The sequence below is a fragment of the Numida meleagris genome, chromosome 13, assembly GCF_002078875.1.
Source record: "Numida meleagris isolate 19003 breed g44 Domestic line chromosome 13, NumMel1.0, whole genome shotgun sequence".
NCBI classification, from domain to species: Eukaryota; Metazoa; Chordata; class Aves; order Galliformes; family Numididae; genus Numida; species Numida meleagris.
The window spans coordinates 13,704,979-13,716,400 of NC_034421.1; the positions used below are offsets into that span (position 1 = coordinate 13,704,979).

The following is an 11,422-nucleotide window of genomic DNA, read 5'->3' on the forward strand; positions in this document are numbered from 1 at the left end:
TGGTTTCTCTCTGGCCAGCTGGCTTTGATAGTTAGTGAACATTTTCCTAAGCAAGTCCAGCAGGACCCACCTGCCTGAGGAAGCCACAAACAGGACCTACGGTAGCAGGTCCAGCCTCACCAAAGAATCAGCAGGCAGCGGGACATTAAGAGTCAGGATGTTGCACAAAACATTTAGCTCATTCAACAACATACCTGACTGGCAGCACAGACTTACCACTAACAGTTGGAGCTCCTGCTCCAAACACGCCTTAACTCTTTAAGGAGGCAGCCAGAGGGATACAAAGCTGGGGCAGCTAAAAGAGGAAAAGAGAGCCAAGAGGCTGAAGAGAGCATCTATAACAAGACATTTATTGATGTGCAAGTCTGTTCTGAAACAGAACCAGCTGCTTCCACAGGCTGGGCTCCCAGCAGCACTGCCATGCCAGAAGCAGCTCAGTGACTGCTGAGTTTAGCAGAAGAAAATAATGAGGCTGACTGATGTGGCTCACGGTCCCACTATACAGTCAGGTCCAGGATAAGGTCGGGGTTGGTGGAAACCATGAAGAGATAGATGCGGCGGGATAAGTCTGGCCCAACACGGTGGTCTTTCCCACTGATGTCTGATTTCACAGGGATGTTACTCAGCAGCGATAGTTTCTCATCTTCTGTGCTGCACTCTTCGTAGGCCTTCAAGCACACACAAGAAGGAAGCAGTTAACATGGGTGCTCTAAGAGAAGACCCTACTCTCCACTGAGAGGCTCAAACATGCAAGCATCAGAGGATAAAACTCAGAAGAATCAAGATCCACAACTTGCAAGCAGGCCTCACACACATTCTGATTTGTGTGTTGCCCCTTCAGTATACAAGGAGATAGCTCTTCTTCTGAGGACGGTATACTAGGGGCAGAGATCAAAGCTCCAGGAGAAGAAAAGTAGAAAAGACTATTTGACTATGTAAGACTTACACAGAAAAAAAGAGTTCTGTCAGTTCCTGACCTACTGGAAACAGTTTAAGTGATTCATGCTCACCCAAAATGGGAACAAGCACTTGTTGACAAAAAAAACAGCTGTCTTCATAAATTGGCTAGGCTGTTGTCAGAAAGGTCAGACAACATCCTTTTCTAATCCTGATCCTCCAGCAGTAGGGAAAAGGAGAATTTAGTCAGCTAGGTCAGCTCCCTGTATGTTCAGATGAAGAGCAAGGAAAGTTTTGGTATGCTGCTGGTGACCGAGCAGTGAGAGAGCTCAGATGTCCTGGGGAACTCCCTCACAGCCCACGGGGACAACACCCATGTTCTGCTAGGGAGCGATTCAGGATTGCCCAACTGTAATGGCAGCTACCTGTGACATGACCCATCTCAAACAAAAACAAGCAGAGCTGATGGACAGACCACGCTGAACAAGGGCAATGGGGTGCATACAGCAGACCCTCAACTGCGCTGGCTGGGATGCACAGCCAAATGTACAACCAAGCAAAAATGCAAATACACTTTGAGCTGATCCTTGTTGGTGAGATGAAGGCAAAGAGAGGCCTGGAAAGGCCACAAGTAAATAGCTACTTCTGAAACAGAACTATGGTCTAAGTCAAACACCCACCTGGACACAATCCTCACCTTTCTGTAGAGCTGAGTTCACACTCAGGATTTGTCTGCTCCATCAACAAAGACTTTTAAGCAAGGAAACCACGTGGCACCCCTCCCTGCCATCATCTTCCATGCAGCAAGATTTTAACAGGATACTGAGGGATTTGAGGACTTACCTGTACCAGGAGGCTGGGGGAGGGATATGCTTCCGCTATTGCTGCTGCTGTTGCAGGGCTGACTCTATTGAACTGCTGGATTTGTCTCTTCCACACCTGCCATAGCCCTGTGCCGTCCTTCTCCACTCGCAACCCCCTGCCTGAGACCCCAGCAGTGCAGAAAGACAACTCCTGCATCTCCAGCTGGCTCCTACAGAAAGACAGACTGCTGAGAGCAGGACCAGGGAGCAGTGTGTGCAGAGAGAACAGGCCTGTGGAGCCCAGATGCTGCAGCCTCCCCCCAGCATTAGGCAGTGGGCTTCCTTCTAAAACCCCTCTCCTCAGGACTAATATTTTTTCCTCAAAATTTTCTCTTTCTTTCCCTGGAAAGCTTCAGAACATCTTGGTGAAAAGGTTTCCCTAAGGTTCTTGTTTTCCCTCCGTTCTTAATGATGAATCACAACTGCATTCACCATGAGAGCAGTTGATTTCCAGCAGCAAAGAGGACTGAAAATGATCTAGTCCAAGCCCTAACATCGACCAGAACAGACTGGCAGTCACCAATAAGCATTCCTGTAGCTTCTAGTGAGGTTTTCCAAAGCTCTGGGCTTTGAACTTGACCAATCCAGCAATACAACTCACTTGTATGGGCGCCTTGCTATTGCCTTAGTCAGTGCAGAGACGTGCTCTCCAAATTCCTGCCACGTGTCTAGGAACTGTACATCAATGTTACCCCACAGCTGGAGCACCACCTGCGCCTGCAAGAGAAGTGACACCGGTGAAACATGTAAGACACCAACCCATGGGACAGAAACAGGGTCAGGTGGGCCAGGACAACCTGAGGCCCTCGTCCTCCTTCATAAGCGTGCTCCAACTTCAGCCAGCAGCGCTGCTGTCAGCCCTGACCACCAAAAGCACTCAGAGACAGGAGCAAGGAGAACACAGGGGTGCACCACAGCCTTCAGCAGGATGAAGCTGGGCTGGGAGGGGAGGGTGGCTGGGCTGACTGCATGAGCTCTGTTTACACAGAACAGTACTAAAGCCTGCTCATCCTTCTTAGCTCCCAGTAAGCCAGCAGGTCATTTCCCCCCTTTGGGGCACACCCAGGCAGGACAGGAATTTAGCTTGAGGGATATCAAGTAAGGGTTTATATCCCGTTTGACCTAGTTTGTGACAGCTGTGGTATCACAAGGAGTGCTTCCACTCTGCTCAGGGACACACGCTTTGCAAGGCAGAGACCTGAGTGAGAACCAGCAGCACCTTTCACAGGTAACTGGGCAGCTCTTGGTGGGGCTGGGGAGGGAAGGCAGGATCAGATCCAAACAAAAGGCTCAAACCCATGCCCGTGGTCAGTTAGGGTGAGGGAGGATGCATGTGGATGCAACTTGATCCAAATGAGCCATCACCTTCCTTTTGTAAAGCATTCATTATGCAGAAGGGCACAGTGGTGAGAGCCTTTTCCATACGGCTCAACCACAAGTAACATGAAACTTCAAGGGGCATGAGAAATTCTACCTCCAGTATTTCCTGCTGAGTCATGAACAGCTCTGGGCCAGGCTGGCATCTGGGACTCTGCTTTCCAGGGCTCAGTGCCTGCCACCCATCCTGCTCCTGGTTACACCTGAAAGCAAGACAAACAGCTCACACACATGCACTGCATATTCACACTTCAGGCTGCCTGATAAAGAGGAAAAGGTCACTTAATCCACCCTCCTCCCAGTCAGACCTGAAGGTGGAGACAAAGCTCCCGGTGAGGCAGCACCGCTGCCACTGGCACAGTTCTGCATGCAACACGTAGCCCCTCTGTGTCAGGGACTGCAGATCTACATGTGAGCTGGAGGGAAGTGGCTGCAGGAGTGAAGATGAGACCCAAAACTAAGGCAAATGCTGCTTGGTTCCCTTGGTGGCAGAACTCAACGTCCATGGCTGATTTTTTTTAAAACATAACACTCTTGGCAAAATTTATCCTCACAGGCTTAAGTGAGAAAGAGCCCAGGAGGTGGTGAAACAAGAGCTCTCCCTTGGGAAACACTCCAGACAAGACAGGACAGACCTAGCTACTGCAGCTGTGTTGATGTGGGTGAACTCTGGATGATCACACTATCACCACGGAGAGGAAATTCCTCTGCTGTGCATGTACACGGACAGGAAGCACTCAGGCACTGGGAGCAACACATGAATGATACATTCCAGGAACAAGAAAAGGGCTCCAGGCACTGAACATCTCTCTCTGCTTCATGAGCTGCACACCTTGCTGAGAACAGAAAGGCACTGCTCGGTGCACAGGGCAGTTCAGCAAAAGTTGTATCACTGCATCCCTCTGCCTGGTCCTGAGTGTAGTCATACCCGCAAACACCTTCTAACTACAAAATCCTCAGTCTGCCCTAAATCCATCTGCCAAGTATATCCACAAGACTGCAAAACTCAAGTCCTCTTCAGCATGGACCTTGTGATTTACAGCCCATGCTGGCACCAAGCTCAGCAGCTCAGCCCCAGACACCTCCTTCCTTGCACAGCTGCTTCTCTCCACCCATGGCAGACTTCCCAGCCCCGCTGCTCCCCACGCGTCCCCAGCACGTTGCACCTGTAGGCATCCAGCCCAACGACGGCCAGGCTGTAGGTTTTGGTGGAGGAGCCCTCCAGGCTGGCCAAAGGTAACACCTGGTTCAGGTCAGGCTGACTCCCTGATGAGGCATCGACAAAAGTCTGAAGCAAGACAAATCATACCCAAGTCTGTAGCATTTTTTCTCTCTGAAACAAACCCTCCCTATCTCTGGCTGAGCAGCAGGGGGCTTCCAAGACATCTTTCATCACTGGAAGCTGGCAGGAGCCGGTCTTAGACTGCAGCTGAGAGTGCTGCCTTTGGGCAAGCACAGCGTGCCACTTCTGCCAATATTTAGTTCTTTTTTTTTTTCTGGCTCACCTTTCTCCCTGGAGCATTAGCACTGACCTTCTCGCAGGCACTGGCTATTCTAGCCTCTCCTTCTCTATTCTCAGACTGGGCTGGATGGCCTCTGAACTTCTCAGGGCAGAAGCACAGGCTGCCTAGATAGGTATAAATAAAACGCTGCATGATTGCACGCACATGAACTAACCATTAAATTCTCTGCTTCCAAACGCAAGCATTTATAAGGACTCCTTTCTTTCTTTCTTTCAAGCACATCTTTTGTAAGCATAATGAAAAAGGAAAAGCTAAATACAAGGAAAGGCAAGTCTGGCCTGCCCAATCTTCCTCTGAAGGAAAGCAGCATCCTGTAGTGCATTTAAAGGCAAATGCCTGCACGTTATCCCTAGAGACTATTGCTGCACTCTCACACAGGTGCTCTCATTTCAAACCACTGCACTCTCTAACACAGCTTTGTTTCAAGGTGGAGCAATGGTAGTTATGAATGAACGCTCCCTCACCTCCCACGTTCACCTGGCAGAACAACTGCTGCAGAGCACTCTGCATAGGTCTGGCTCAGAGAGCTGTATTACCTGGGTTAGGGAATAGAGGCGCTTTAGAAAATCCGCTGGCTCCAGCAACACCAGCACCTCCTTCTCCTCCTCAGTCTTCACCATGCAGTCATCCTAAGGAAGAAGAAATAATTTCCAACACATGCAGGCATCCAGCATGTCTCCACCTATGCAGTGCCTATGCTTTTAGGGGCTCTATCACTCACAAGGCTATGTCAGTACTTAGATTCAGCTGGGACAGAGTTGTTTTTCTTTGTAGTGTCTGATACGATGCTATGTTTTGGTTTTAGGAGAAGAACAATGCTGATACCACACCAATGTTTCTAGTTGTTGCTGACAGTTTTGTATAGAATCAAGGATGTTTTCGTATTCTCAGCTTCTCCTATTGCCCGGCTGGTGAGGGGGCAGGGGAGCAGGAGGAGCTGGGAGGCAACAGAATAAAGACAGCTGACCTAGACTGGCCAAAGGGATATTTCTTATTTCATACCATGTGACATCATGTGGAAGGAAAGTTTGAAAAAGGGAGGAGTTCAACAGGCAGCCTGCTGCTGCTTGGGGTCTGGCTGGGCATCGGTTGGCAGCTGGCCAAGCAATTGTGCATGACCTGTTTTATATATATATATATATATATATATATATATTTGTCATAACCGTTATTCTTTTTCTCCTCTTTCTTTTCCCTAACTCAACCCATGAGTTCGGCTGTTTTTTTCCCCCAGTTCTCTCCCACATCCCACTGGGGAGGGGGAAAGTGAGCTTAGCCACCTCCTGGGTTAAACCACAACAGTACTATGCTGGTGAAAGCCCACCGCTGAGCTGAAAGAGAAAGAACTTTCCCACACAAGCAGATCACCAAAGGTGAAAGAAATGACCTGGTGAGGAAAGCTGTGACAACTGCAGAAATTGCCATCTCAGCCAAAAAGACATAAAATGGCTCTGTCTGCCCCTCATAGTTGTCATATGACCACAACAGAGCAAGAGCCAAAAAACAGTTCTGCCTCTACCTGAAATTCTTACAGTGGGGGTGAGGATAAAAACAGCCTATCTTTGTGGCTACAAGAATGCAGTTTTACACTGCACCTACCAAAACCAGACTGAAACAGGAACTGTATTTGGTACTAGGAGGAACCTGCCCTCTTTCAGGTTCCCAGAGAACAGGATTCAGGAAGCATTCACTAGGTTTTCTAAGCTGGGGGGCCCTGCAGCAAACTTGCCCAGCCTTTTCCAGCCATGCAGATGCTGCTTGTGATAGCAGGCCACACACAGCATCTGCTCTGGAAAAGCCGCTGCCCACCCAACTAATATATCTGTATGAATAACTTGTGGTGGTCTCAGTCTTGCTTACTACAGATTCCCCAGACTATCACTGGCAGCACACATGCCTAAACCAATCACGTGTACATGCTTAAAAGACACTAGCTTTGGAATAATCTGAATGAGGACCAGTTCCAGCTCCACTCCTGAGCTAACCACGGTCATCAGTAATCAGCATATGTGAGGCTGTTGCTGCCAGTGCCCAGCAAGGAAAGCCAAGTCAAAGCTTTCTCCCCACAGCACATCTGCTGCCAAATTACATTTGCAACAGAGAAGATATATATATATACTCACTGGGGCAGACGGAACGCTTGGCATATTTCTCCTCCAGGTTATGCTGCGGGGAATTGCCTGAGGTTCAAAGGAATGTTTACACTCCAGGGAACTCAAAGCCTCGATCCAAATATCTGAGCCGGGATCTTCAAGGAAACCTGGGGAGAAAAAAAGAACAGCCCTGCCATAAGAAAAAGAGCTACTTTATCCGTGCTAATACTGTCGGCACTGCTGCTCCTCCACAGCGGCCCAGCACGACGTAATCCCACACGCTGCCGCCCTGCAACTGAGGGACGGGCACCGGCCGGGCCGAGAACCACTCACCGGGCAGCAGGGGCACGGAGCTGCCCTCGGTTCAGTCCCTCCGTGCCCCGCCGCCCACCTGGATCCACGCACACCTCCAGGAGCCGCAGGCAGCGCTCCGGCCTCAGCAGCCGCCAGGCCGCCGCCGCCTCCCGCTTCTCCCGCTTCTCCAGCGCCTCCCGCTCCTTCCGCCGCTGCCGCTCCCTCCTCCGGGCCTCGGCCTCCCCGGCCGCCCTCCGCCGCTTCGGCCGTGCGGCGGCTGCCGCTGGAGGAGAGCCTTCCGGGGCCGCGCTGGGGCCGCGGGGCTTGGGCTCAGCCTCGGGTTCGGAGTCGGACACCTCCCAGGCGGCCCGGGCCCGGCGGCACCTCTCGCTGCCCGCCATGGCCGAGCCCCGCAAGCTCCGGGAGGCGCCGGGCCCCGCCAGGCCGCGCCCGTTGCCATGGCAGCGGCGGAGCGCCCACCCTAAAGGCCCCGGCGCCGTCCTTCGGCCGCGGCACAATCGTTCCGGGGTGGGTAGGGGGGGGAACGCTTTTCGGCGGACACCTGAGCGGAGGGAGCGGTTCCTTTAAGAGCGCCGCAGCCGCCGCCATGATCTGCTTGGTGCTGGCGGTTTTCGCCAGCGTCTTCCACAGCGGTAAGGCCGCGGTTCTTCCCGTCCCCTTTCCTTTTCCCCCCTTCTCCTCCGCCTGAAGTCCGTGCCCTCTCGCAGCCCGCTCCGGTGTCACCGAGCGCACCTTCGTCGCCATCAAACCGGACGGCGTCCAGCGGCACCTGGTGGGGGAGATCGTGCGGCGCTTCGAGAGGAAGGGCTTCAAGCTGGTGGGGCTGAAGCTGCTGCAGGTGCGGGGGCCGGGCCGGGCCGGGTGGGGCCCTCGTTGTTCCCCGGTACGCGGGATGGGGCTCCGTGGCCTTGCCCGGAGGCTGCAGGGCCGCGTGTTTTGTGCAGGCCTCAGAGGAGCTGCTGAAGGAGCACTACATCGCCCTGCGGGACCGGCCCTTCTACGGCCGCCTGGTGAAGTACATGAGCTCGGGGCCCGTGGTGGCCATGGTGAGTGCTGGCCGGGAGCGGGTGCGGCGAGGACGGCTCCGTCCTAGGCCCTCTGGAAGCTGTGCTGAGTGCAGGGCTGTGTCTTGCGATAAGCCGGACCCCCGGACAATTGTGATGGTGGTCAGAAATCACCTCCTGGTTACAGAAGGGCCCTTTGCTGGCTGTCCTCTGCGTGGGTCGGGTGGCAGACGTAGAGGATGCGCTTTGACCTTCTGTGGGAGCTGATTCTGTTTGCTGTCGTGTAGGTGTGGCAGGGCCTGGATGTGGTCAGGATGGCGCGCGCAATGATCGGAGAGACCAACCCGGCTGAGTCCAGGCCTGGCACCATCCGTGGAGACTTCTGCATTGAAGTTGGCAAGTGAGTCTGGCTTCTTGTTCCCTGAGGGTTACTGTGCATTCCTGTCCTTGTATTTCTGCCCAAGCTACGCGAGTCTGCATCAGCGGAGCAAAGTTCAGGCCACTTGCACGTTGACATTAGATGCAGTGACCTGGGTTCGTTTTGCCAGGGAGCAGCCTGGGTTTAGGTCTCATGTTTCCTGAGGCCTCTTCTCCCTGCAGGGGAGGGGTTTGCTTGGCAGGGAATCAGGACTGTCAGGCTGTGAAGAGGAAGGGAGGAGCCCTCTCAGTCCTCTCCTGGAGGCTGCTCAGCTCTGCCGGGCATCCAGATCTGAAACAAAAGCCAAGCTGCAGTTCTGCAAGCATGAGGGCTTCTCACTACTGCATGTTGTCCAGTGGTGACCTCTGGTGGCTGTAGCTGAGCCTGGCTTGTGGTAGCTGCTCTAACTAACCTTCCTTGCTTAGGTTTCTGTTTCTTGGTGTCTGACACCAAACCTGCTTTGTAGGACCTACTTTCACTGAAAGAAGTGGGAAATCTGGAGGCACACCAATCGCAAACCTTTAAAACAAACAAAAAACTCCTCAGATAAACAGCCACTTGCAGCTCCTTTGTAGGATGTAAATAATTTCTCCTTACAGGAGAAAGGACTGCTGGAAACTGGCAGCTCCTACACATCCCAAGGCACGTTCATGAATATCTCATGAGCAGGAAGGAGGAGAGCTGTGTGATGGGAAAGAATATTGTACAATGTGTCTGGCTCGGCAGGCTTAATTAAATCAGTTGGGGTGTTAACTTTCCCAGCTGCAGCTTCCCTCCCCAGCCTTTCTCTGTTTACTGCACGCTGATCCCTTTCTTGTTCCCCACAGGAATGTGATTCATGGCAGTGACTCGGTTGAGAGTGCCCAGCAGGAGATCTCCCTCTGGTTTCGCCCAGAGGAGCTGATGTGCTGGGAGGACGCGGCTGAATGATGGATCTATGAGTGATGGGACAGCCTGAGGGAAGTACATCTTCCTAACTTGAGCATGGGGCATTTTCATCAGTTCCATTTTGGCCCCTCAGGTTGGCTGTGGATTCTGCTGTGGTATCATGTGCTGGGAGTTTCTCTTTTGTGTGTCTGTGGAGGGGTCCTGGGAGCTGGTCTGTGTTTGTAACTCAGCAGTTCAGCTCCTTGCAATAGTAGCTATTTTATTTTTTTTCCCCCCCTCCATCTCCTGTAGTAAGTAGTTAGTGTTGCTGCTCAGTTTGCTGCGGCATCCCAAAGTCCTTAAGTGGCTCAAGGTGATTTATGAAGGAGAGTGAAAGCTGGGCTCTGTGCTGGCAGGCCTACCAGGCACAGGAGGACACATACTCCTAGCCCTGGGGAGGTGTGCTTCTCACTATGGGGTGCAGTCACTGTTATCCACTTGCATTTTGGTGAGGTTCCTCACCAGAGGCTTTTAAAGAACTGAGCTGCTGTAGAATTAAGTGGAAAGCGCAGAGGTTGGTGACACTCTTCACTGTAATGTGTCCCTTGTGTGCAAGGCAGAAGCGGCCTGTGGAGGAGGAGGTTCAGAGGACCTTAGCTGGGCTCCTGCTGTGAGCTGTTCAATACTGGAGGCTTCCTGACTTCCTGTGACAGCAAGGCCTGTCACTGGAGAGGCTCAGTGCCACTTGTTTGAATGTGTTCCTGTGTCCTTTACTCCTGGGTCACGTTTTTGCCTCTTAGTTTTCACACTACCGTCCATTTCATTAAGCTGTTTCTGAGCCCTCTGCACAGCTTGCCAAAATGGAAGGGCAGTGACTGTGGCACTGCTTTCTGCTGTGGAGCAGGGGTCTGGTGAAACCTGAGGGAACAAGGCTTTTGTTGCATGTAGGCTGAGATACTTTGCTCGTGTCCTGCAAACCCATCTCCTTCTCTTGAGCTAGCATGATTTGTATCTGCTGGGGAATGAGTGCAGTTCCCCACCTCCCGCTTCTACCCGCAGGCTGGCCTGGGGTGGTGGGGCTGAGCAGATAAATACCAGGAGTAACAGGGGGAGAAGGGACTCAGGGACTTCTGTGAGCAACTGTGGCTTTCCTCTGCTGTCCAGTGGCAACACACAGCATTTCTGATAGCCAGAGAACCTCATGCCTTCAGGGCCTTCTCCAAATGGCTGGTTACGGCTCTAAACATCTCAGAGATCGTTTGTTCCCATAAATCATCCATGTGCTTTTATTTATAATAAACTCTGGAGAGTCCCATCTCTTCTGGTTGTTTTCTGGGGGAGTGGGAGGTGGCTCTAGGCCAGCACTCACAGGGATATGAGCCAGGGCCAGTTTTTCTGATGGAACTCTAATGCTAGTGGCAACTTTTCTTTATTGCCCCAGAGATGCACAGGCAAGGCAACAAATGGGGAAGGACCCACAGTTTGTCAAGATATTAAAATCATTTAGGAGTGATTATAAGGGAGTTTGTGTAATGGCATTCAGATTAATGACCAACAACTGGTAACTAGCAAAGGCAGTCTACAGTCTTATTCATAACTTTCACTACTTCCCTCTTCTGTTGCTCTAAATATTGTCACATGCATTTCTTAAGTTACTTAAATTGGACAAAATAAACCTGAGCTTATTTAAACACCTCTGGGACCTGGATGAACAATCGTTCTCATACCTGATCTGATGCAGACCCTGTGATGATGGCTGTAGTTGGGCACTGGCTGGAGGGGTCCCTTTTTCTGCATTTTATTTCTGATCCTGGAGGAAGCTGTGGATTATACCAGCCTCAGGGGCATGTGGCCATGGGACCAAACTGTCCTAGTTGGACTTGTCAAGAAGGACCTGAGAGAAGGGCATGCAGCTTTGCCAGGGGAGGGTCAGGAAAAGGTTCTGCACCAGAGAGCAGTGGGCACATAGGGTTTGGGTGTTCCTATGCAGAGCCAGGGATTGGACTCAATGGTCCTTGTAGGTCCCCTCCATTCAGGATATTCTGTGGCTCTGTGTGCGTGTGAC

At 51.9% G+C, this 11,422-nt stretch overlaps 2 protein-coding genes across 3 annotated transcripts; one reads left to right on the top strand and one right to left on the bottom strand.

Annotated features, from left to right (window-relative positions):
• Positions 328–7,522, bottom strand: EME2 (essential meiotic structure-specific endonuclease subunit 2). 2 transcript variants are annotated; one of them, XM_021411407.1, is made up of 8 exons: positions 7,145–7,522; positions 6,784–6,920; positions 5,197–5,289; positions 4,304–4,425; positions 3,235–3,340; positions 2,362–2,477; positions 1,741–1,930; positions 328–668 (listed from the first exon to the last, which is right to left on the bottom strand). In XM_021411407.1, the coding sequence occupies exons 1-8, from the start codon at positions 7,446–7,448 to the stop codon at positions 498–500; spliced, it is 1,239 nt and encodes a 412-aa protein (XP_021267082.1). In that variant the 5' UTR covers positions 7,449–7,522; the 3' UTR covers positions 328–497. The 2 variants fall into 2 exon arrangements, with proteins under 2 accessions (XP_021267082.1, XP_021267083.1); XM_021411408.1 differs by lacking the exons at positions 3,235–3,340; positions 4,304–4,425.
• NME3 (NME/NM23 nucleoside diphosphate kinase 3) lies at positions 7,563–11,050 on the top strand. Its single transcript, XM_021411433.1, has 5 exons — positions 7,563–7,700; positions 7,776–7,906; positions 8,013–8,114; positions 8,360–8,472; positions 9,318–11,050. Exons 1-5 carry the CDS (start codon positions 7,655–7,657, stop codon positions 9,418–9,420), a joined length of 495 nt encoding a protein of 164 aa, XP_021267108.1. The 5' UTR covers positions 7,563–7,654; the 3' UTR covers positions 9,421–11,050.